The following is a 27,018-nucleotide window of genomic DNA, read 5'->3' as shown; positions in this document are numbered from 1 at the left end:
CCGGTCGAAGTATTTAGCAGATGGCGCCAGCATAGCTTGCCCTGTCAATCCCTATACATATAGAATTGTCAAATTTTTGTTGTTGTCAACCCCATTCTAAAGCGTGACGCGGTTTTATTTACACGATTGTAGCGCGGTGCGCCATCTGCGTTAATCCTGATTATATTGCGCAAATCCGCACACTTTGTTAGAAAAAGTCTATACATACTTATATACTTACGCAAGTACCTCGATATGCGCAAACCAAATACTCCTTTACCGGTTTTTTGGTGTACGTAGCACACCCCTATTCGTAAAATTGACAGTTGTGCGAACTGTCAGTGTCAGACTATATGCAAGCTGTCACTTTAACTTTATCAATAACATAACCAAAATAATTATTTAAATTCTTTAATTGAAACTACATACGACAAAATGTCCAAGATATCAAACTTAATAAATTTTATAGCAAAACGGAGCATCAGTTGCACAGCACCACTCGAAGGTAAAAGAAATTTTCGAAAATTTCCGATTCCAAACAAGCGAGGGTCTCGTCTTCACAGAGAGCAGCAGTGTGGTCCAAACCCCGAACTAGACGTCGACAAACGTGGCGTGAGAGATGTCGGGTACTACCTGGACGGCCGTTTCGTCACCGTACCCGAGATGATCCCAGAACTCATTGTACCAGACCTCAAAGATTGCGATCTCAAGCCGTATGTGTCCTATAAGGTTACGGATGTTACCCAAAGCGAATTCACGCCGCAACAATTATTTGATGCTGTTTACAGCAAAAAGATCGTCACAGATTTCAAGCAGGGGAAATTGGATGAGAATGGTCAGGCGCTTGAGCCCTCCGAGGAAGAGAAACTGCAACCCGCTGAAGCCGTGGCGCGGGCGAAACGAACGGGCTCCGATATTTTTTAACTGTTAGTGAACTATGTAGTGTTTAATAGATAAGGATGTTTGAATTAATAAAGTAGTTATGTTTAATACACACATTTTCTTTAATCATGCATTGATTTTACACTATTCATTCAATATTTGTTAACATTAAACTATGAAGATACTACAAGAAAGCATTGTAGTCTTATAAATTAAATACTTAAACAGCTTTTAACCGCCCACTTGCAATGATGGACTCATTTCCATTAACCTCTTCAGGTATCCCGATGTAGTAAACAGTGTTTAGTATCTTGTTGATAGTATATGAATTGAAATTGCCTATGAAATTTTTACTTTTGAACAATTGTGTTGGTAATTATCAGTATTTAACTATTGACTTATTTTGCTTATTTATTAATTATACAGACACTTTACCTGAACTACAAGGCAATATTAAGTATGACGTCAAACACTTTATAATCAATAACAAAGGTAGTATCATTTTAAAGTATTGTAAAATGCCATTGTAAAATACAATGGTGAGTTGCATTACTTATGCATTCAATTTTTAAACAAGATAGAATATTTTTTTCTTAAATTATTTACAACTCTTTGGATAACCATCAGAATCTATTATTCAACCATTAGATACCCATCTGAACTCAAGATACAGTACTAAGACTAGAACATAAATAGAATTGTTAGAACAATTTTCGACGCATTTTTATTAACTCTGGTCATCTAGGTAGACAGTTAAAACGTATTTTTTATATCTACCTACCCAATTACTAAAATAAATAAGTCAATTTAAATAAATGGGTTGTAGTGACCGGTGACCTACGTTTATCTTAAAATTACGAAGTAAAGCTCAGTATTAATAGTAGGTATTTAATATCATTTATACCAGCGATATCAGTTTGCTCGGTCGTACGAGGCGCGCGCGCATATAACTCGTTTTCTACGACACATATCTACGCGCATAAATATAATGGGTGGTAACTTTTCCGCTATGGATCCGATGGACGTGCCAGTCCCCGATCTACCGAAATTATTAGAACGCGATGGATATTTGAAGCCCTACGAGCGTGAAATTCGTCGCAGGTAAGTCTCCTGCGCCTTAACTTTACTAAATTATTGTTAAAATTAATCGTTGCTAGTAAAAATATTGTTATTTCAACGAAAAAGTGTAATGTTTGAGGTTAAGTCGTGTTTACGAACTAGTGACAAATTAGCGCTGTGAAGCGCTTTTATATAACGCTTGCCAGCGATGATAACACATCTAGTTGTAAGTGATTAAGTAATTTAAATTGCGTTGAAATATTAATATTTTAGTAATTTCTTCAATTGTTACTTATCTTTAACTCGCATTAACAGTCTTCTTTTAAAAAATTACCTACTAAGCAGCCAAAAAATAATTTTAGCGCTTCCAGCGCTTATCGACTTTCCGTATCTTCTTCAATGTCAAACTTAAGGTCATTCACGCAGAATGCAATGTATGGCATGAAACTATGCATTAGAAACCATCTAGGAATACACACATAATTATTAATAGGTAGGTATTATGGATACAGATAAGACCTAGGTACATTTATTAGATATAATACGTTACACGCTCTGTAACTTTCATCTTCGTGTTTGCATAAAATACGTCGTAGGTATAACATAGCTTGGCATGTTTGCATAAGTTAACTTCGTATTTAAAAGATCTATTACCTACAGTCATTTAATAAGCTTATTTTTATACATAGACATGCACTAACTGCCTAGGTATCTAGTTAGCCCAGTGCTGATAATTAGCGATCGTTAATCTCGTTTCATTTTCATAACTGCGTCGTAGTTGAGAAGGAATCGGCAAACTCAATAACAGTTGACATAATTAATTAGAACCCATAGCATTTAAATGGACCTTAATTGGCCTTGAAATTACTTGTACCTATTCCTTTAACTTCGCTGCTATGGAAATAAAATGAGATCCTCCACCACTTCCAGTCGGCACCACCAGTACCGGCTCGTATGTACAAATTGTACAATCAACGTAGGTACAGTCAGTCGATCACATATGTTTTAGACGATATTCCGTCTATTTTACAGATACAGCTGCTTCAAGGACCTATGGGACCGCATCGAGTCATGGGAAGGCGGCATAGAGGGCTTCACGAAGGGCTACAAGTACTTCGGGCCGCAGTACCACCCCAACGGCACCGTTACATGGCGCGAGTGGGCGCCCGGCGCGCATTCCTTGCATCTCCAGGGGGAATTTAGTAAGATAATTAACATTTACGTTAAAAAATTTAATTTTTAACAAGCAGAAACGTCTGCGAACGATGCTAAAACAAGCAAGCTTGTGTTAAGCTTAGAGTAAATTTAAAAGTGGAAAAATTACTGTCTTGTGTGAGACTTGAACTCACGGCTTCTGGAGCGCTGGGGTATCGATCCAGAGGCCGTGAGTTCAAGTCTCACCCAAGACAGTAATTTTTCCACTTTTAAATTTATGTTAAAAATGTCTGAATTTTTTTATTTATTTATTATAAACTGATCGGCGAATGGCTCTAGCCACACCTGATGGAAAATGAACACAAAGTCTAAGATTGAGCTCACCGGTTCAGTAATAGTTTACTCACTCTAGCTTGCATTACATTAATTGCTATACATTATTGCTTACATTGCTATGAACTTTTGATTCATATGAAAATCGCATGCTGCAAAATACCTATTAACTTTCACGTTATTTACAATTCCATTCATGGTTTGTTAGCGGGTTCCGCTACTTATTTGCATATCTTTCCTCAAGAAATATGTCAAACTCAATTTATACAATACCGCAACACTTTTTAACTTTGAGGAGATGGGGGTGGGTAAAAGAAAAACCGTTCATATGCCGAAGCATTATGGGCGACATTTTATCTTACCCCTCATGAAGAAACCTTTCAATCTTAGCCCGCCTCAGTTATTTTACTAAACCCCTTAACGGCCTCAACTTTCCTCTTGGACGTAGTACTATATTCTGTGCTCATGATTAATTTATTTCCCTATTACATATCTTCTCCCAATTTCATTAGAACTCCTTATATTTGTTGTTACCTTTATCCAATTTTCTTTATATGATTCTGTACATGTATTGTAAACTGTGCAAGGTGTGCAATAAAGAATATTGTATTTTACATATTTAATTACAGACAACTGGAACAAAACGAGCCATGCATTCCGTAAGCTCGAATTCGGCAAATGGGAGCTCCAGATCCCACCGAACCCGGACGGTTCGTGCGCGCTGCGCCACGGCAGCCGCGTGCAGCTCATAGTCAACGAGCACCTTTACCGCATGTCGCCGTGGGCCAGCTACGTCAAGCCGCATGAGGGGTTCACGTATCAGCACTTTATCTATAGGCCTGAGCAGGTGAGTACCAGATCATAGGTACATTGAGAAAAAAACCATCAAAACAAATTGAAATTGCGTTAACGTTAAATGCTTTGAACAGTGCCATATGAGCCTATCGAACAACGCAGTAAATTTTACCGTTCGTACGTTACGTAAGTACGTACGTACATTTGTTGATATTGTAGTTAATCTTAATGAAATCGCTTTAATGTGTGCTCGATGGATATTGTTCAGTGTCAGAAGGGAGAGTTCAACATACTGCATGACTCCTTGACATGTTGTCCAATGTCACTGAAAATTGATAAAGATTGAGTATATAGTGGGTTGTCGCGTGGCAATTCAATAAGCCACTGCTAGTTATCTACATTGTATAGTGATGTTCCCTATTTTTAATCACCAGACATCGAACATTTTCCAGCATTTTTACGTTAATTAATTACGTTAATATTAACTTTAATTTACCATTTCAGTTGAAATTATCTATACCAGTTCCGTTACCACTCCGCTGCACCAAAAATGCTGGAAAATGTACGATGTCTTTTAATCACTCTAGTGACTCGTTAACCATTAATTAAGAAATAAGATTAGTCATAATAGTTTATGGCTTCGCGCAGGTGCCAGCATTACCCGTGATATTAGGATCTGCTAAGCACGTCTGTCTTTATACCTACTTAGTATTGGTAGCGTTGAGTTGATACATTTCGAATAGCAATCTGTATTTTGAATAAAATAGTAAACCAAGTAACCACAGAAATGGGTCTCTTTCAATAAGCATTAAACGTATGCGTACAGTGCTCTGTACCTTGCGGTTGCTACCCAGATCCAGTCCAGTTATTAGGCAGGCACTACGAACCTTATCAAATTAATAGTTTGTTTACGAGTTTGTATTGTAAACTGTTATCGTATTATCAACGAGAGGATTACCTACAAGATAGCTGTGGCAGACCGAGACTAAAATAATCGAATGTTAAATACAGCTACATGTTATCCTACTTTTGACTTTAGTTTCGGTACCTGTACCTTTGTTTTCAGAAAATAAACTTATTTCCGGTTTAGATTGCATCTACGTATCTTTTGACGTCATAGCTACTGACGCATATCCTGCAACATAAACTATACAATGAAGCGATTCAAGTCTTAGACATCGGTATAAATTTTATGATAACGCTTCGTTACATAATGGTATCTACTGAATAACAACTACTTGAACTTTAGGCCAAGGTTGGGTTTGCTGAGACCTATTTGCTGAGAGTCTAGACATAGCCTCTTAAAGACTTTCATTCATAAATGAAATTGCTGGTGTTATGCTGTAGGTAATCTGGGGTCAATCCGGTCAACTTAGAGCGCTCCCGTTTGAAATACAATTTTATGTACTCGTAATGTAGGTATATTATACTAGTTAGGTGCGTGAAATTATCAATCACGGACCCTAGGTGCTATTTTCAAATGTGCAGTGCCCCGGGGTGCGGATCGCAAGCGTATCGATGTCGATAGACGATACTAGGCGTTGTGACCCAATCAACCGCTATCACCCCTAACCCGTTCCACCTAATCCGCTAATCCGTTTCTGCAAATGAGCTCAGAGAGCTTTACCGCCGCGCAAAACGAAAATCGTGTTTGTGTTCGTGTTGTTGTTGTATCGCTCGAATATGCAAGAGCAGAATACGAATATGCAGATAAAGAAAGTTCGATTTTGGTAGTAGGCCCTCTGTTATCACACTTATCACGCTACCTACGCAATGTGCAACGTAAAATTCGTACGAACCTATTGTATTGTATTAAACCTATTATATTAAACTTAATAGAATAGGTTTAAATTAGGGATGTACCGACTAGTCGCCGACTAGTCGGGAAAGCCGACTATCCGGCCACATTTGTAGTCGGCGATTAGTCGGCGACTAGTCGGCAAAAATGGCCGATTAGTCGGCACTTTATAAATGACAGAAATACAGGGCAAAAAGAAATAAACAGCAAATAATTTACTATAAGATTTTCACCTATTTTACCCAAATTCCTATTTAGGGTGCCTACGAAAACTTTTGTTAGAATTATCGACCGTGTGATTGCTTTCTTATGTCTGGTTGTCGTATGAAATATTAGCATAAGGATTTTTTTATTTATTTTATTTTATAGCGTTACTATAATATGATGAATAGCGTGGCGAAAGAGGTATAACGATTGTTTTTTATATAAGTGCATCTGATCTGAACCGAACTTAGACGAAATCAATGATCTGGCCGACTAGCCGACTAGTCGGCCGACTAATCGGCCATCCGAGCGCCGGCTAGTCGGCTAGTCGGCCAAATCAATAGTCGGTACATCACTAGTTTAAATTCATTTGCACTGATCAGTGCTTAGACATACGAAGGGTTAAAAAGTAGAAAAACGATTATGTACATGAATAATTAGGATAACGTGTGCGTTCCAGCCTTACCAATTCAAGCACCCTAAAGTGGAGCGTCCGGGGTCGCTGCGCATCTACGAGTGTCACGTGGGCATCGCGACTCCGGAGGGCCGCGTCGGCACCTATAATGAGTTCAGAGACAACGTGCTGCCGAGGATCAAGAACCAAGGTGAGATATAGCTAAAGTGGAGCGTCCGGGGTCGCTGCGCATCTACGAGTGTCACGTGGGCATCGCCACCCCGGAGGGCCGCGTCGGCACCTACAACGAGTTCAGAGACAACGTGCTGCCGAGGATCAAGAACCAAGGTGAGATATAGCTAAAGTGGAGCGTCCGGGGTCGCTGTGCATCTACGAGTGTCACGTGGGCATCGCCACTCCGGAGGGCCGCGTCGGCACCTACAACGAGTTCTGGGACAACGTGCTGCCGAGGATCAAGAACCAAGGTGAGATATAGCTAAAGTGGAGCGTCCGGGGTCGCTGCGCATCTATGAGTGTCACGTGGGCATCGCCACTCCGGAGGGCCACGTCGGCACCTACAACGAGTTCAGAGACAACGTGCTGCCGAGGATCAAGAACCAAGGTGAGATATAGCTAAAGTGGAGCGTCCGGGGTCGCTGCGCATCTACGAGTGTCACGTGGGCATCGCCACCCCTTCTTCCGCAGTGGAGTGGAAATAGTGATTTATATTACCTTCAATACACTTACACTTTATTGATAAAGCATCATGTTTGTTGCATGAATGATTAAGACGAGGTTTACACAAGTGTCGCTGTGTAATGTGACTATTGTTATTGACATTCAATAATGTCACCATCATTAGCGTACCTAACTCAAGCATACCATTACCAACTGTATATACCCCGTAGCCGTATCGAATGGGGGTAATGGAGGCCCTCTCGGACTTATCGGGGCTCCTCTCGCGCTGAGGACTCGTGGTAAGTATTTTTCCCGCTTTGCCACCGAATTAATTAAGCCACTGCACCAGGTGAAACGTCAGGTCCCTCCTGCAAAAATCACCCAACTACTGCAAAGATCCGGCAGCGATAACCCTCCCTTATCAGATATTTAAGTTTTTGAAACTTTCTAATGTAACATTCTGGTTTTCAGGCTACAACGCCATCCAGCTCATGGCTATCATGGAGCACGCCTATTACGCATCTTTCGGATACCAAGTCACGAGTTTCTTTGCCGCTAGCAGGTACCATGATAACTCTTGTTTAATTTAAGTAGAAAATTATTGATGCAAATCTCTACTCACCCACCTACCTCGCCTAAACAAGACGATTTAAATTGTACCTAGTTAGGTATATATCTACCGACGCCATGCAGTGGGAAATTGAAAACGCTGCTGAAAATAGTATACACCTTAGGCACAAAAGTGGGATAACTCCTTGATTAACATTTTTTACATGTTTTTTTACACTTTCTTCTCTTCTTTCTCTTTCTTATTTTCGTCGTCAGAGGTCAATGATGTCGATACTTTTAAACACGTAGTACTTAACAACACAGGTTACTTTGCCTACTTAGTTTCAGTACTTTACTAAGTACGATTTAGACAGCAGAGTGCCATCTATTGGAAATTAGCATGTACTAGGGCGTTTACCACAGGTACCTATTATTTTTCCCAACCATTAAATAAATGCCTTTCTTTTTTGCCTTTTTTTTTGTTGGTTTTAAATAAACTTAATTTAATTTATTTTTTAATTTAACCCCCAAACAAAAAAAAATGTGTTATAAGTTTGACTGCTATTTGTGTGTCTTTGTAGCTCCTAAACTTATATTGATTTGGATGTGTTTTTTTTATATTTTTTCAGATTTTCTTATGCATGTTTTTTCATTTTTTTTTTATTTATGTCATTTCAATTCCAGCCGCTACGGCACCCCTTGCGAGCTGAAGCAACTGATCGACCGCGCGCACGAGATGGGTCTATACGTGCTATTGGACGTGGTACACTCGCATGCGTCCAAGAACACCCTGGATGGACTGAACGAGTTTGACGGCACTAATGCGTGCTTCTTCCATGATGGACCGAGGGGGACACATCCTTTGTGGGACAGTAGGCTGTTCAACTATTCCGAGTAAGTGAAACCTACACATACGTTGTGGGTTACATTCCTTGCGGTCGATCAGTTGCTAGTAACTCATCGACCGCGCGCACGAGATGGGTCTGTACGTGCTATTGGACGTGGTACACTCGCATGCGTCCAAGAACACCCTGGATGGACTGAACGAGTTTGACGGCACTAATGCGTGCTTCTTCCATGATGGACCGAGGGGGACACATCCTTTGTGGGACAGTAGGCTGTTCAACTATTCCGAGTAAGTGAAACCTACACATACGTTGTGGGTTACATTCCTTGCGGTCGATCAGTTGCTAGCAACTCATCGACCGCGCGCACGAGATGGGTCTGTACGTGCTATTGGACGTGGTACATTCGCATGCGTCCAAGAACACCCTGGATGGACTGAACGAGTTTGACGGCACTAATGCCTGCTTCTTCCATGACGGACCGAGGGGGACACATCCTTTGTGGGACAGCAGGCTGTTCAACTATTCCGAGTAAGTGAAACCTGCACATACATTGTGGGTACATCCCTTGCGAGCTCTAGCAACTGATCGACCGGGCGCACGAGATGGGTCTATACGTGGTATTGGACGTGGTACACTCCCATGCATCCAAGAACACCCTGGATGGACTGAACGAGTTTGACGGCACTAATGCCTGTTTCTTCCATGATGGACCGAGGGGGACACATCCTTTGTGGGACAGCAGGCTGTTCAACTATTCCGAGTAAGTGAAACCTACACATACATTGTGGGTACATCCCTTGCGAGCTCTAGCAACTGATCGACCGCGCGCACGAGATAGGTCTATACGTGCTATTGGACGTGGTACACTCGCATGCGTCCAAGAACACGCTGGATGGACTGAACGAGTTTGACGGCACTAATGCATGCTTCTTCCACGACGGACCGAGGGGAACACATCCTTTGTGGGACAGTAGACTGTTCAACTACTCAGAGTAAGTGAAACCTACACAATACATTGTTTAAATTTTGTTTTTATTGTGTTTCTAATCTGTCTTATGTACAATAAAGTGTTTACATACATACCTACTTCCATACCTTATACCTATAGTGCTACATTATGTTATATACTCGTACTTTGGCAAATCCACTTTGTCAGTAGAAAAAAGCGCGAAATTCAAATTGTCTATGGGAGGACAACCCATCGCGTCTATATTTTTATAAATTTGACGCCTTTTTCTACTGACTGAAATGGCTTGTCAAACTATAATATTCAGAGCGAGTTCATAAGAAAAATCCATCCTTGTTATTTCTGGAAATAATTTGTTAATCTGTGTTCCAGAACTGAGGTGTTGAGGTTCCTGCTGTCAAACCTGCGGTGGTATCAAGAGGAATACCAATTTGATGGATTCAGGTAAAGCTGAATATTTAGCAATTAATTAGAGAGGATCTGCTTCTTCACGCTACCGCAATATTGTGACGAATCTAATGATATAAGTAAATGGGCACATTTGACGCCACATTACATATCCCCATCGATCCATCCATCATGAGCGTGCTCCCATCTGAAATACCGGCAACGCATTTACAACCTCTCTAGTGTTGCGGGTGTCCATGGGCGACGGAATTCGTTTATCAGCAGGCGCTTCGCCTGCTCATTTGCTGCTCAAAAAAATAAGTAAAGAGAGAAAGACACAATTACCGGTCTAAAAATTAACTATGTCCGCTAAAAATAAGATCATGGTAAAAAATGTGAGGAGTAGCGGTACTAACGTGTGTTTCACCTTTCCAGGTTCGACGGCGTAACCTCAATGTTGTACCACAGCCGTGGAGTCGGCGAGGGCTTCTCCGGACACTACGACGAGTACTACGGGCTCAACGTGGACACGGAGGCGCTCGTCTACCTCATGCTGGCCAACGAGCTGGTGCACAGCCTGGACAAGCGGGCCATCACCATCGCCGAGGTGAGACTAACACACAAACGCGCGCACACACACACACACACACACGCAACACGCACACGCACACATACACACACACACACCCTACTGTGCTCTTGTGCGGTGTCGTCATTTACGCGGGCATGAAAGGCCAACCGCGCCATCCCCATCGCTGGGCCCATGATGATGATGATGATGACTGCTAGAGGGCGTGGCCTAGGAACAAACTTGTATGACGGTGAACGCACATGTGCGTTGGGGGCAGCGAATGTGTTAATAATATCGTATAAGTATCTTTCTCCGTTATCGATCAATTATATATAGATTTCTAACACTTGCTAAAACATTGTACCTGTAGTATTTTTTAATAAATTGTTTACTGCTCCGTATGCGATGAGTAGAAGCTGATTGTACCCATACTTGTGTTTTGTAGGGCCTTATTTAGTTCTTAAAATTATTATAAAGTGGCTAATGTTTGAATGTTTCACCTTTCCCAGGACGTATCCGGCATGCCGGCGTCGTGCCGGCCGGTCCGCGAGGGCGGCACCGGCTTCGACTACCGCCTCGGCATGGCCATCCCCGACATGTGGATCAAAATGCTGAAGGAAGAGAGAGACGACGACTGGAAGATGGGGCATATTGTTCACACGCTCACAAATCGACGGTGGATGGAAGGAACTGTCGCCTACGCTGAGAGCCACGACCAGGTTTGTAATACTACCGTCTCGGCATGGCCATCCCCGACATGTGGATCAAACTACACAAGGAGGAAAGATACGATTATTGGAAGATGGGGTTTAATGTTCACTCGCTAACTAATCGACGGTGATGGATGGTGGGAACTGTCGCCTACGCTGAGTGAGTCATGTCATGACCAGGTTTGTACAATCCTATGTGTGTCCAAGCGGCTAAAAAACAGATCTACCTACAACTACAGAATAATAACCTACTGGCGATTATGTCTTCGAGATGGTCATATCCAACATGTTGGTCGAGCTGCTCCTGACCTTGAGGACGAAGAAAGAAACCTATTGCGCCTACATTTTCAAGCATACCCTTTTTCTTTATATACATTTCAATGTATTTACTTGTGACATAACAAAACACATACAACACATAGGACAGACAAAAAACAATTCACTTAAATGCCAAAAAAAACATTCTTTAAGATGGGTGCTGGCCTTTTGTCCAGCGCTGATCTTCCATTGAGATTATTCGGTGATAATTGCTGCTTTGATTGATGCTTATTCTATTGATATGTTTCAGGCGCTAGTAGGAGACAAGACGATCGCATTTTGGCTGATGGACGCGGCCATGTACACACACATGAGCACACTCAGCGAGCCCTCGCCCATCATCGAGCGAGGCCTGGCGCTCCACTGCATGATCAGACTCATCACACACGCGCTGGGCGGAGAGGCCTACCTCAATTTCATAGGTAAATAAAATTAGATACTTAAATTCTATAATCTATACCTCTTTTCCTACCTGCGTCAGGCGTGGCTCACTCCGCGATTTCGTCGCTTTGCTACAGGTAGCTAAAAGTCCATCCGTTCGACCCCAATTTTAGGGTTTGCCATAAGCCACGCGTGGCGCTGTCGCCACCTAGCGGCTATATCTGTGCTGATCGTGACAGACGCGTTTTGTTAGAGAGTGAAGTCTTCTATACCTAGTACTATTATTTATTCTGTGCCTGCGTACCTCATCCTATAGCCATGTGAAACGACCTATATAATACGATCAGTGCATTGCATATATCGAGTGAGGTGATTTATGCCAATAAATATTTTGAATTGAATTGAGGATTTATCCCTTTAGGGTTTAGGGCAAAGATCTCGAAAAGACCATCCTATAACACCTTTTTGTATTTGTTTCTTGTACAGAATTTTAAAGGACAGTTTGGCTATGAGGCTTGAATTGAGGATTTTTTCAGTTTTGGTTTATATGCTTCATTGTTCGTCTAGACTCATGAATCTCAATGATTCTCATGAAATATCCTAGGCGGAGAGGCCTACTTCAATTTTAATCGCTTTGAATCTCAAATTTTTATTTCGGATTCAAAGCAAACTGTACAAATAAAGAACCTTATAAGATAATTACAATTTATTTAAGACAAAAAAAAATTACCTACGATCTATCTTACAAGTTCGTACAAAAAAGAGTAGAAATTAAAAAGTGTCAACGCTTGTAGGGTCGTCCCGTTCTCTTATATAAATTGATTTGAAAGGGACGACACTACAGTAGTGTTATTGCCACTTTTTAATTTCTACTCTTTTTTGTACGAACTTGTAAGATAGATCGTAAGTCAGTTTTTTCTTTATTGCCAGGTTGTGTACTATTGTAATTTAATTCTCAGGCAACGAATTCGGCCACCCCGAGTGGCTAGACTTCCCTCGCGCGGGCAACAACTCCTCGTACCACTACGCGCGCCGCCAGTGGAACCTTGTGGATGACGAACTACTCAAATACAAGTTCCTCAACAACTTCGATAGGGACATGAACCTGCTGGAGGAGAAATACGGCTGGCTTAAGGCGGACCCGGTAAGTTGGACCATGAGTATTCAATTATAAGGTTCAGTTTCAAAGAGTAACGCCCTACGCGACAACATTACCATCTTCATCACTTGGATGGTTGGCAGTCCTCAACTGTGCGTTTCTCCAGAAACTTCCTGCCTCGCACAGCCAAACTGTGGAATGAACTGTCGCCTGCGGCATTTCCGGACCGATACGACCTTCAAACCTTCAAGAAAAGAGCGTACTCCCATCTTAAAGGCCGGCAACGCGCTTGCAACTCTTCTGGTGTTGCGGGTGTCCATGGGCGGCGGTAATCGCTTACCACCAGGTGATCTGTCTGCTCGTTTGCCTCCTATTTCATAAAAAAAAAAAAAACATAACGCGCTATAGCTCGCACCGCCCCCGCGGTCGCCCGTCCCCCGTAGCCCAAGGACCAAGTTATATTTTGCTACGGAACCCTAAAAAACTGGTGTGGGGAATGAATAGGCCATCATCTAGTTTAGTGATAACGACACCACACTTGACTTTGAGTCCAAACTAATCCGCCAGAATTTTTTTTCTGAGCGCCGGGAGCTCTGTACTTTGACCTCTCCCTCCCCCCACCTGACACTGAGTTCAATCTGGCTAGCGGGCGTTTTGGGCTTAGATGGACATGTATAATACCCGTACGAAATGCCATTGCTGTACCCAAAATTGTATACCTCTCCATACAAGCACTCCCAATAGAAAACGGACTAATATTTGCCAAGCTATAGTTGCACTAGCAATGAAAAGCCAACCTTAATGTGTCTCCAATAAAGTGCATGGCACTGATTCTGATTCATAGAAAGTAGCATCCTATAGAAGTGGTATACGCATGCCTCCGTGAGGGACAAAACTTACGCACTGGTCGAATTTATTTGTTGCCCACCATCATAACCCATACTAAAATGGTGGGGAACAAAAAATGTGTGACACTTTGACAAGGACAAACAATAATAGCGCTTTCGCTGCTACTCATACTGAAAGATACATAAGACTATCCCGTTATGTCAGTTATCCCCACCACTCATGCCCAATCCAGTTTACTAGATTCATGTTCTGATTTCATCTTCCAGGCCTACGTGTCGTGCAAGCATGATGGAGACAAGGTGATTGCGTTTGAGCGCGCGGGGCTTCTCTTCGTATTCAATTTCCACACGCACCAAAGCTTCACTGACTACCGCGTCGGAGTTAACGAACAGGGAGATTACAAGGTAAATATCGTCATTATCCCCAACGCAACAACCTTACCGAAAGAAATACTGCCTAATACATTGTTACGGACACGTAAAGAAAAGAACCGAGGACGAGGAATGGTCTGTTAAGTTATACATATTGAAACTTTCGGACTTCAGGTAGCTCCCCACTCAAGTGGCTATCGATAGTTACTAGCGAACTAAGCTGCCTAGCGGTACTCTGTACGTACCCGGTATATAGTGTCTCTGGCGAAAAGCGGGAGAGCCGACCCAAATAAACAGGTCAGCGAAAAAGATCCCCATGACAACATAGTTTGCCAACTTTTGACCCCCCTGAACACACGCACTTTGGGAAAACCTTTGTCAATAAGCATTTATCACAAGTTTTTTGCTCTGTCTTTAGGTGGTCCTATGCTCAGATAGTAAGCAGTACGGCGGTCACGGACGCATAGAACTCGGAGGATCCCACGTAACGCAAGGCATGGGCTGGGGCAATCGTCGAGACTCCATACAGATCTACATCCCTTGCCGCACCGCCATCGTATACGCTCGCCACTGATATTGCAAGCTAGATGTAGGGCTAGAAGTTCTACCGTATCCCTGGGCTGGGTACCAGTCATGGCAGTCATTCTGTCTGTGCCATAATGATGTATGTATTCTTAAAAGCATCTGCAGGTTGTCTACTGCACAATCTCTATTTGTTATTGAAACCACCAATTTTGCAGAGTAGACTGTGTACCCTAGATCCCGTTGCTACTTAGTTAAGTTGTATGCTGTTATATTATAATAATAAATGATATCTGTATACTTTTATAAAGTAATGGTAGGAACTGTTGTTGAGTTCTCTGTCAACTAGTTAGGCAAAACCGCAGATTATAAAAACTATTATAAAATTATTTTAGTTTTTTAGGGTTGGCTTACCTCATTACCAGACATGACAATAATGGTGGTGTTATAAATGCTTATCAATGGGTAAATTACCCTGTGTAAGTTATGATTACCTTTGAGTTAGGTGCAGAATCAGTTGACAGAAATATTTGATGTTGTTATTGTTATTTTTCCAATTTGTATGTTATAATTTGATTATTTTGTATGTTAAATACAAAAATATTTTGTGAAGTTTTTTTATAGAGATATAAATGAAATGCAATATAATATTTTAATTGAATCTGAATTTTATTTTATGCTGACACACCTATTAGTAAATTATTTTTAGGGGTACAAGATAGTGGTTTGAGTCTTGACAGTGTGACCTTGTAGCCATATTCTTCAGCTAACCGGAGACGGTCAGAGTCAATGATAGCCATGCACCAGTCTCCTCTGACAGTGAGGGGACACTCCTTGTGTGTTTGGTCTGCTGCATGCCCGATAGTTAGGTACTGATCAATAGTTACAGTACTGAACACTTTACTCCTAGGATAAACTAACCTATCTGTTGCATGCAAAGACCCATAACAACAAGGGCAGAGAACAAACTTTGCATTACATTTCAAACATTTGTCCAGAATCAAATCACTTGCAATGCCACAGGCATGCAAACCAACTCCTATGTCAAACTTTCCTATGAAAAAATCTAAATTGCATTGAAAAAAGTATACATTTTTTAAGCCCATATCATGTACCCGTTTTCTTGCTCTTAAAAGTGACTGTTCCTTGTTTTCTAATAATATAACAGTACAACGGGGCAGCAAGTGAGCAATAAGGATACCTAAATGTCCACTTCCGCTGCAAAAATCTACTATCAAGTCTCCTTCTTTAGCTATACTTTGAACTGCTAATGCAAGGTTTTCAAGCTGTTGCGCTTTCCTTGCCATCCTTTCATCAGGCAAGTGGCCAGCACTGGGGTTTGCCCCATCGGGTACTGTGTTCCACTCTATTCTATTCTTCAAGTCCTTTTCATCAACATCTATATGCATTGAGGCTACTAGGGAGCCCAGAGCATTTTCTATATCCTCTGGTTTGGTAAACATTCTCTTCTTTGGGTTATGTCTTTTGGGGTCCCTCTTGTATAAACTGACGTCTTTTGCTGATGGTATGATGACTTCTTCAATGGTTAACTTCTTTTTCTCCAAGGCATTTAGAACTTTAAAAACAGTTTCCAGTTCTGGAACTTGCTCTACATTTTTGAACCATTTGCTTGTCAATGGGAGGAGAGATTCGAATTTTTTCCCAACAGCATTCACAATGATATAGTACAATGGCAGTAGGATTATGTCAGCTAGAGTCAGAAATGGGCCTTCAGCAAACTGATGACTGATATCCAATTCATGTATTTTTACAGAGCTATCAATAGTAATCTCTTTGCTTAATGATGATTTCCATTTCCTAGCCTTAGCTACTCTTTCTTTTTTAACATTTTCAGTTTCTTCTTTTTCTTCATGTTGGTCATTTGGTTTAGATTTTAAGAACTCCTTCTTCTTAATTTCTCTCGCTAATTTAAAAACGTTGTGAACTCTGATTGGCTTACGTAAATGATTTTCAAACCTCACCAAATTAACAGGGACTTCTTGAAGAGTGTTTAGTTTGAGTATTTCTATTGTTGTTTTCACCAAATCAACTTCGCAAAATTTTGTCCATATTGAAACTTCATTAGGAGCTTGAAGGCAGCCCCTACGGAAGCCGAGTATGCCATCTTCGTGTTCGTGAGGACTCGGCGGCAGGGACCGGTGCAGGCTCATGTGTCGAGCCACCGCGCACAGGCCCGTTATAACTGTGTCTCCATTAATCAAGACTGGGTAAACACAAGACGACACTTGCCATATGATATCCTGTGTAAATTTTACATCCTCCACTTTTACAAAAATCTCTTCTTTTTCTGGATCACGCGGCACGTACACAAATGTTAATGCGATATTTTCAGGACAGCAAAATTTGTAGACACAATACGTTATTAAAGACTCCAATGGTAATTTTAACAAGCCGCACTTCTTGTAATCATTTTCATCGATATAAGCCTCTAAATAAACAATATGATCCATATTTTTTTATTTACGGATATTTGTTTTCAGCGTAAACTAGTGCTGTTTATAATTTGAAATATAACCTCGAAAAAATTTCAAGGAATTTGACAGTTTCGTTCGGATCTACGGTACTTCGGTAGATGCTCTCGGAAGCTATTTGACACAAGTTTTTAAATGTCTGAAATATATCATTCCTGTCTGTCATGAGATGGAAAAACTGCCACTGTCATTTTATTTACGAAGGAAGTTTACCAAAATAAATTGCAGTTTCTACGCTGTTCCACTGTTCCAAAATAAACTACCTAAAATCTAAATAGTTAATCAAATACATCTGAGTTTTGTTTGAATAAGTAATAAGTTCACTCCAAAATAATGTTGGAGGTTATAAATGGATTTCTACTAGTATACTTTGTCGTTTTGACCACGATTAGTGTATTAGTACCTCATTTTGTTAAACCAGTAAGTACAGTAGTAGTAATAAAGGTGTACCCTTTACATTGAACTATACTTCATTCACAATAATTCTGTGACTGTGAAGAGTATCATACCCCATCTCACTTGTCACAAAAATATTAACCTACCTAGACTATTTGATTACAAAGATCCCTATATTTTGATTTTTGTGTTTTAGATTGCAGCATGCTTTGCCAGGCCATCTGTAGAAGAAAGAGCATCCTTTGCGGAGGTTAAAAGACTAAAAAATGAACAAAAGAACATTTCCATGAAGGAAGAATTTGCAGCATACCACAAACTGCAGCGTAAAATTAATGAAATAGAGAATCAACTGAAAGAGAACTCTCAATCCAGAATGAGTAAAAGCCTCGCAGTTAAGAGCACTGTACATGTGGCTCTTCAGGCAGTTGTAGCTTTCATTATTGTGCTTTCAGTTATTTGGTTCAGGCGTGAGCCAATAGTTGCACTCGAGGGCAATTTGTTTCCCCTGTCAACTATGCTGAGATACCCCAGTGAAACTCCCAATGCCATCTCTACTCATGTTTGGGTGATGATCTCAAATCTTTCTATCAGAACATTATTGAAACCAATTGTTTAGTTAACCCTTTGAACGCCAGACTGAGCACGAATATGCCATGCCCCGGACGCCAAGTGATTGCTATTATTTAAGCGAAATTGAACTTTATGGAGTCTCGCGTAAGTCCCTATTGAATTGACGAAGCTCACGGCTGTAGCCATCGTTGGCGCCCTTGGCAAGTCCAATGACGTCCACAGCCATCTGTGGCGGTCAATGAGTTAATTTATGTAAAATTGTATAATGATTATTTGAATTAAAATTATCAATATAAAGAAAACCAACTTTTTCATTTTATCATTTATTCATTAAACAAAATTACTAATATTTTATACTCAGTCCATTAAGTCCAAATGTTTCCTCTAAAAATATTATATTTAACAATCATACTGTTTGCCCATGATCTTTTCTATTCATAAGGTAGCTTTACATTTCAAATACCATGATTTTTTAACAATAGTAAAGCTGACCAATGGTACAAATAACACAATCTTGTGCTGTAGACTGAATATGAAAAACTATACACAATTAAACTTAACAATAAAAACATGTTTCTCAAATGATGTGCTTACTTTTGGCACTGGTCCCACCGCGAGCTAGTAAGCTATGAGCTATCGGCTATAAACACGAACAAAAGATGAGCACTCCCGTGTAAATAAAAGAGACACGGCGATATTTATAGTTACTCGCCCAGCGGTGAGCTATAAATATCGCCGTGTCTCTTTTATTTACACGGGAGTGCTTATCTTTTGTTCGTGTTTATAGCCGATAGCTCATAGCTTACTAGCTCGCGGTGGGACCAGTGCCTTTGAGAATATAGAATCTACAATCTTGTGCATTAATATTTACAAGCTCTATATCACAGCTTACAACTTAATATATTTGCCCTAAAGAGCTGCAGAACATAATTTTGATAAGTACACATGAAGAATTATATTTTCTTGTACAAGTAATGGCCTTGATTGTTATGAATTTTTTTTGACACTCATTATAAAATATCAGATTGTAGTTAAACCTTGACACATTACTATAAAAAAAACAATATATGGCAAAAGTATCTATGAATAACATACACAGCTTTGTATTGATGTATGTTTAAAAATGACTAATTGACATACATCTCTATCTGAATCTATGTACTGAATTAAGAAGCTTTAATGTTTTTTTTTACTGGGATGATGTTTCATATACATAACTAAAATGTATAAAAACAGGCATTAAAGATTCCAAAGAAGCATTTTTTGTAGTTATTTTTTATATAAAAATACACAACATAAAAAGCAACCACAAGTGGTTTGACACACGGAATGAACCTGTTTTGGCACAAAAACGGTGTTTTACGAACTACATACTAAATTAATATTTATATCAAATTTGGCTAAATCAAGGCACAGCAAAAAAGCACAAGACTAGACTACTGACTATAATTATTCTTTTGGAAACATAATCGAGGAAAATGTCTTCCCTTTGAATGTTGTGTTCACTCTCTGTTGCATAATGGATATATATATATACCTACATTTTAAAGTTGCACTAGCAATTTTTTTATGCCATAATACCAATTAACCATTGTTATACCTTCTCTTTGTAACACAACCATTCAATAATTTATCAGTTCCGTAGCTTATGTTACATGACAATCGGAACCAGTTAAATATTATCAATATATTTACATGTTTAAGTTCCAGTTTCCGAATCATTTAATTATGGTATCAAGGGCAAGCTGTGAAGCTGCTAATATACACAAATTATTTAAGATTCCTAATTACGTAGCTCCGGTTACTAATACTTCTAAACCTTATAAATGTTCTATAAGGAATAAGATGCGTTTCTATTCATCAGGTGCACTTAGGTCTACACAGGAATCATTAGAACATTCTGATGTTTTATAAAATTCCTACATTTAACCAGAAATGTAGGGCATGATCTTCTGTCTATAACAGTACTAAACGCCAGGTTTTTGTTAAGACTTAGTAATAATGTAGAATTTTATTACACTCGTGTCTCATGCCGCCCACCATACAAAATTATAGCCAAGGAAGCAGTGGCGGCGCGTCAAACATATCCCTAGGCAAGCCGGGGCTAATTTGGCTTACATATTTCCTTTACAACTCTGCTCAAACTTCCAAAAACAGGCAAGCCGGTGGGAATCGGCTTTTATGGACGCGCCGCCACTGCAAGGAAGTTAGAATCTTGTTGTATTTTCAATTAGATTGAATTTCACTTGGTCTAAAACTTTACGAGACAAATGAAATGCTACCTACTTTGTTTTTAACTAACGTTGACATTCCATCGAATCTGAGTGTACATCCTAATATACATTGGGCGGCACTAGGGTAGCCAATAACCACACTAAGGGCCAGTTGCACCAACCACTTTTGACAGACTGATCAACGTCAGCCGGCGCGCCCCGGCGCTTTACTATGAAACTTTCCATACATAAAAATTTAGCGAACTCTAACGATACGAACATTTTGGTGCAACCGACCCTAACTATTATGAGCAAGAAACACTACCCAATTATTTCTAATAATTTAAAAGTAAATGGGTAATAGTAATAGTGCGTTAATGTAACTTACACCAATCAATTTAACCAGTGCTAGCCATGTTTTTGGTACACCGACATTTTTACTAAAAATCCAGCTTATGATTCCATGGTTAAGTCCTGAGCAACCTAGACTAATGTCGACACGTAATCTCGGACGGGTTCAGCTAAGTGTTCTCGTAGAAGGAACTGTTGAAGTGAGTCGTGAGCAGGTACACCACGGCTTCGTATGTGGACATCATGATCGCTGTGTTGGGGATCTGGCGGACGAGCTGTGTGCCGAGGCCCCTGAAGACGAGGAAAGATATGAAATGAAAAGCAATATTTTTCAATGTGGTTTAACGTAGTAAAATGTGCACCTGCAATAATTTATTGTGCAACATAGCGCGCAAAAATATGTGACACACTTATGACTCTAAAAATAATGATAATATCTGAATAAAGGTAGATCGTAAAAAGTCTGCAGCGATTATGATAGCCCACGCAGTGCAAGTGTCATTTTAAACGTCAAACTTCTATGAAATTATGACGTATAAATAACACTTCCACTGCGTGGGATATCAAATCCGCTGCAGACTTTTATTGGTGCGACTCTACGGACTTTTATATAAATTTCTGGTTTCTGTAGAGACATAATTGCATTTATAAAAACCCGAGTTGTCAGGCGGCCATCAAACAAGAAAGTACCTACACATGTTAAAGTCAACAACAGAAGGTGAGGTATTCAAAATGATCTGAACACAGCTTTATAACTTTATAACGAGTGTGCGAAAATCATTTTGATCACCTCAACCGCATAGTTAAATTACTGTTCATGATCATTGATCACCTGCAGTCATCGAATACGATTTATCAGGTACAAATTGGATAGGAGGGGTGCTGACCTGCAGCACAGACAATACATCCTCCAGACTGAGCATAGTCGCGCTACCCCTTCTGCCACGCATACGGTAATTTTACTCCATGTGACGTCCGTGTCTTTGAACGGACCAATCACGGCACGGAACTTCGCTTCCTCATCCCGCGCATTTTTGGCATCATCGGTTGCATGAAATAATTGCTCTAAACTCGATCTAGAGGATTTCTAGTCTACGACCTGCATTGAATATGACCGAATTTGCTGCCAAAATCGGTTATGGCAGCCACCGTAGGTACGCCATAGCACAGAATAAATAATAGTACTAGGTACAGAAGACTCACTCTCTAACAAAACGCGTCTGTTACGATCAGCACAGATATGGCCGCTAGGTGGCGACAGCGCCACGCGCGGCTTATGGCAAACCCCAAAATTGGGGTGGAACGGATGTACTTTTAGCTACCTGTAGCAAAGCGACGAAATCGCGGAGTGAGCCACGCTTGCGCCTGGCCATAGTAAATATATGACAAACTTGATCTTAGAAATTGGACAGGCCATATGAAGTAAAAGAGAATGTAAATTACCTATAGACGCCACGATAGCCCTCCTCCATCCACACAGTGTGCAGCGTTTGCCAGAACTTGCGGTACTTGTCCCCTTCCTCCCGCAGCCGTGTCCGCGCCACCTCTGCACAAACAAAACGTGCTGCTGTCAAATACCCGCCATGCCAATAAAACACCTACCTCTAGGGAGCGTGGTTAAAAAACACCGGCCAAGTGCGAGTCGGACTCGCGCGCGAAGGGTTCCGCACCATTACGCAGAAAAAGCCAAAAACAATCAGGTTTCTTGTATGGGAGCCCCACTTATTTTTTGTTATAGCGGCAACAGAAATAGTAGTCATCATCTGTGAAAATTTCAACTATCACGGTTCATGAGTTACAGCCTAGTGACAGACAGACAAACGGGCAGCGGAGTTTTAGTAATAGGGTCCCGTTTTTACCCTTTGGGTACGGGATCCGGTCAAGGCCACGCGCTCCCAAATTTCATAAAACAACTAGAGAGAATTGAAATTTTCACAGATGATATATTTCTGTCGCTGTAACAACAAATACTAGAAAGTATGGAACCCTCGGTGGGCGAGTCCGGCTCGCACTTGTCTGTATTTATTTCACCAGACTGATCCATCATACTCGTTATTGCGTCGAGACACCCCACTTGCCTTATAAATTTCACCTGTACAGTCACTTATCTGCACGGTAGACGAGATAAGGTGACATATATGATAGTCGATGAACCCCTAGTCTGATAGATTAGATACATCAGTGTTATATCAATTTTCAACCTTAAGAACATGAAAATAAAGCCTTACATTGAAAAATCGATGATGATACATTTTTAAATCGTCAAATTTCACAGACAAGCAATTCTCCAATTTATTATTCATGATTCGTGTCGTGTTGTTCTAGTTCCGAATGACCTAGATGACGATAAAGCTAGATAACTCAAATCAGGGATTAAAAGAAACCTTATTCTACTGTTTAATCAGTTTATCATGAGCACACTGAATGAATTCAAACTCATTTACATTGCTTGAAATGCTACTATGTACTATCTGTTCGCAGAAAATATGTCTCTGGTTGTCTTCAATACCATTTTCATATTGTGTAAAGTAGATCGCAGTAACATTTTTGTCAGCGGCTATAGTTCGTTTTTTTTAGCATTAGAAAGAACTTGCAAGAAGGTAAGCGATCTTGACATGTCTTTTAATTGAAAAACGCTTTATAAAAATATAAAACTATTACTTATGAAAGCAGAAGAATATAAATGATCGTATTAGATTCATAATTGTTACATATTTGGCGTAACTTATTTTTAAAATGTGTTTTTCAATTAAAAGACACATCAAGATTGTTTACCTAATTTCTAATGCTAAAAAAAACGAAGTATAGTCACCACCTGCCTCGATATAACGTCTGTTAACATTGTTATGGCAAGTGTCCGGAGTCCGGACGTCTTTACAATAATCCAGTCTCATTGTCCACCCAAACTTCAATCAATAGACCGGTACGAGTACCTATACTGTCCAGTTTTTCTACAATAGTCCCAATGCCTACCGATACCGGTTCATGGGTGTCAATTGTTGCGTCTGTGAACGGGTTCCAGCAGGCGTTCTACATGACATTAAAGCTCTCCAAAGGGCCTCTACGTGTTGGATATATCCCCACGCAAGCCTATCAAAAGTTCGGGATTTATAGGCCCGTGAAATAAAAGTGTAGTCTTACCATGTGGATACGCGATGCAAGAAGCGACCGTCTTGGAGAAGGCGCCCGCCGCCATGAACTCTAAGAAGTCTCGCGGCGTCCGAGCGTCGCTCGGCACGCCGTCTTGCGCCCGGGCCGCCATTAACCGCGCCTTCACACCCTCATATAAAACGAAGTGGACTACGGTTTCGCTTATGCCCATATAGGATGCCGTTATGCCTTTGTAGAAGCCTTTTATACCCTGTAATAAAAGGTACAGGTTAACGATATGGTTAAGAAGGTAATTATAGTTATTTGTTTTACAAGGGGGCAAAGTTGTTGTTTAACCGCTCGTGCTATTATTGATACGGCATTAAGTCCGCCTGTTGTACTTTTGTATGTGCAATAAAGTTTAAAATAAGTAAATACCCAAGCAAGCGAAAGATTCCAAAATTGAACCACGAGCCTAGCGAGTGGTTCGAAAAATGGAATCTTGAGCGTTGCGAGGGTTTCAAAGCACGAGGGTTAAACAAAATTTGCCCCCGAGTGAAACACAACATTTTTCACCACACCAACCCGAAGCAAATATTAAATGTAAAATATCAAACAAAATCAAATTCAAATTAATGTTATTAAATATGTATCATCCAAAATCATCATTCTACTACAATTCTACCAGCAAACATAATTGTAATTAAATATTTTGTCAGTGCAAACATAAGAAAACAACTCAAAATTTGCATTTGATTACTTTGCCTCACATGTAAATAAAATGCAACTTTGCTATTAGTGTTTGAAGTGCAAAGTAAGCCTTTCCGAGCTGGTGTGGTGAAAATATACTAACTTATTTAGTAGGGAAGGAGGGGAAAGAGGGATCATTGGGCAGTAGGGAGGCTCGGGTATCGCCTTGTAAATCAGGATTACAAGGGGGTGCCCGAGCCTCCCAATGGACCCTACCTACTCTATTCGCAAGTGCCTGTAGCCTTGTGACAATTGGGTTTTAAAATTTGCCAGCTTAAATTGAACTCTGTCAAACTGATAAAGAGTCGCAACTTAATTGAAGCCCATATACTACGTGTAGGACGCAGGTCGTCCGGAGGATAGAGCTGATTATAGAGTTAACTTTTTGTCGTAACAAAACTGAATCAAAATATATTTTTGCCAAGGAATGGAATTCCTTGCCGGCGTCTATATTTCCGTGCTCTTATAACCCGGCAACCTTCAAATCAAGAGTGAACAGGCACCTTCTGGGCGAGCTCGCTCCATCGTAGGCCACGTCTACGCCTCGGCTAGTCTGTGGCCATGAGTAAACCCATGCATAATAAAAAAAAATAAAAAATTTTAAAGGAAAGTTTTTTGAGGAAACGTTTTAGGGTTTTTGTTTTTGAGAGAACGTTGAAATTTCTATACTAGCGGATCAGCCTAGTCTTGTCATTGTCTCAATAATTGATGTAAGCCTCAGAACGTTATTTTGTTAATACAACATACTAGGATGTTTCGATTGTTTAGCTATTTCTATATGGAGCCATTCATTTATTACGTAAGACGATTTAGGAGGGGGCAGGTCTAACATATCATATATTTTCTTACAAGGGGGAGAGAGGGTTTTCATAGTCCTTAGGGGTCATCCATTAATTACGTCACACGTTTAGGGGGAGGGAGGGGTCAAGAAAATGTGACATATTGTGACATGAGGGAGGGGGGAGACACAAACTTTGTGACGTCACTTTAACTTCATCAGTAACCGAAAATTTATTTAAATTATTTAGTTCGCTGTACATTTAAATAACAAGTTTTTAAAACGAAAATAGTTTTTAATGGTTTAATTTTCTTTCCTAAGCAGTTTTGGGTTATAAAATTACTAATATTTATATCGTCAAAAATATTTTGATAAAATATTAATAATACTTAGGTATTTACTTAATTCGATTTGACGATTTCGTGGAAAAAATGTGACGTCACACTAGGGGGGGAGGGGTTTGCCAAATGTGACCAAGTGTGACAAGGGAGGGGTCAAAAAACCTAGAAATTGGTGTGACGTAATTAATGGATGACCCCTTATGTAAGATCACAAAGATGCGATGTTTTTATTACTATGAAATTATGACGTATAAAATAATACTTCCCCTCTATGCTATAAAACACGGTGTAGAGTAAAGTTAAACGGACTCCAGTACCTTTGTAGGTACAAATAAACAGTCCAACCATGTTTTTTTTTGTAAATAAAACACAAAAACAAACCAAACGTACTTATACTCATTTTTTCCTGTAGATTCTTACGTAATGGGGGGGAGGGGGTCAGCCTATTCTTATTTTTTCTTACATAGGGGAGAGGGGGTCAAAAACAGGCAATATTCGTCTTACATAATAAATGAATGGCGCCTATTTAATCGACGCTACTATATCTCTATGCAGATAACGAAAGCTTTCCACATTTTTTGCGATCAACAATCTGAGCGCATGCTTCGGCCGCGTGCGAATGTGTACATTAAAAACAATGTCGAAATTACTAGCAGATAACAATATGCCGCGGGAAGAAAAATTGCAGAATAGATAACAAGTACTCTAATAATTAACGCCGTACAAATGCATCAATTCTCGACAAACTTAACATTAGAACGAGGCTCTCCATTGTTTGCTCCCAACGTGTACTTGGTTTCTTCGGCCATCTGAGCAGGACAGGGCCAGATAGCCTAGAAAAGCTCCTTATTACTGGCCACATGGCAAGGAAGCGTAGGGGTGGACGTATGGCCACGCGTTGGGCGGACAGAATAACGTCAGAGACAAACGCCACATTGCAGGCTAGTACGCACTGGGCCCAAGACAGAGCGGCTTGGAGAGCGCTGGTGAAAAGTGTCCACATTCGTCACGTCCCTCAGCCATGAGGATACGACAAAGAAGAAAAAGACTCTAATAATTGCAATGTATAGGTATCTATAGTATACAATACATGAATGAGCGGAACATTAAGGTACATATACAGTGACTTCGTATCGACAACATTTCGCTGGACCAATGCAAGCATACCTATTATGGTTTTCATAACAC

At 40.4% G+C, this 27,018-nt stretch overlaps 5 protein-coding genes across 7 annotated transcripts in view; 3 read left to right on the top strand and 2 right to left on the bottom strand.

Moving 5' to 3' along the window:
• Window positions 1-27,018, bottom strand: part of LOC134672966 (mitochondrial carrier protein Rim2) — a 317,464-nt gene that overhangs the window by 244,099 nt on the left and 46,347 nt on the right. Inside the window, exons 6-8 of one of the 3 annotated variants that reach the window (XR_010099397.1) lie at window positions 24,013-24,232; window positions 22,315-22,417; window positions 20,119-21,162 (exon numbers count right to left, since the gene is read on the bottom strand). Coding sequence is in view for 2 of the 3 variants with exons in the window: in XM_063530920.1 (XP_063386990.1) it covers window positions 21,042-21,162; window positions 22,315-22,417; window positions 24,013-24,232 (444 nt within the window). In the remaining variant the exon portion in view is untranslated. Of the gene's footprint in view, window positions 1-19,046; window positions 21,163-22,314; window positions 22,418-24,012; window positions 24,233-27,018 lie in introns of those variants that run through there. The other 2 variants (XM_063530920.1, XM_063530919.1) reach the window with 2 other exon arrangements.
• On the top strand, window positions 332-969 carry LOC134672937 (large ribosomal subunit protein mL41). The gene has a single exon (XM_063530888.1). It carries the CDS (start codon window positions 415-417, stop codon window positions 901-903), a length of 489 nt encoding a protein of 162 aa, XP_063386958.1. The 5' UTR covers window positions 332-414; the 3' UTR covers window positions 904-969.
• Window positions 1,690-15,510, top strand: LOC134672993 (1,4-alpha-glucan-branching enzyme). Its single transcript, XM_063530952.1, has 13 exons — window positions 1,690-1,962; window positions 2,953-3,122; window positions 4,038-4,255; window positions 6,666-6,810; window positions 7,749-7,839; window positions 8,511-8,720; window positions 10,014-10,085; window positions 10,464-10,635; window positions 11,109-11,318; window positions 11,878-12,049; window positions 12,968-13,152; window positions 14,223-14,360; window positions 14,746-15,510. Exons 1-13 carry the CDS (start codon window positions 1,850-1,852, stop codon window positions 14,899-14,901), a joined length of 2,052 nt encoding a protein of 683 aa, XP_063387022.1. The 5' UTR covers window positions 1,690-1,849; the 3' UTR covers window positions 14,902-15,510.
• Window positions 15,495-17,358, bottom strand: LOC134672952 (glutathione S-transferase C-terminal domain-containing protein homolog). Its single transcript, XM_063530902.1, has one exon. It carries the CDS (start codon window positions 17,318-17,320, stop codon window positions 15,524-15,526), a length of 1,797 nt encoding a protein of 598 aa, XP_063386972.1. The 5' UTR covers window positions 17,321-17,358; the 3' UTR covers window positions 15,495-15,523.
• Window positions 17,521-18,659, top strand: LOC134672977 (guided entry of tail-anchored proteins factor 1-like). The gene is made up of 2 exons (XM_063530936.1): window positions 17,521-17,761; window positions 17,934-18,659. The coding sequence occupies exons 1-2, from the start codon at window positions 17,675-17,677 to the stop codon at window positions 18,351-18,353; spliced, it is 507 nt and encodes a 168-aa protein (XP_063387006.1). The 5' UTR covers window positions 17,521-17,674; the 3' UTR covers window positions 18,354-18,659.

Source organism: Cydia fagiglandana, chromosome 17, assembly GCF_963556715.1.
Source record: "Cydia fagiglandana chromosome 17, ilCydFagi1.1, whole genome shotgun sequence".
NCBI classification, from domain to species: domain Eukaryota; kingdom Metazoa; phylum Arthropoda; class Insecta; order Lepidoptera; family Tortricidae; genus Cydia; species Cydia fagiglandana.
The sequence above is the reverse complement of the archived record's forward strand: the minus strand, read 5'-3'. Positions and strand labels throughout refer to the sequence as shown.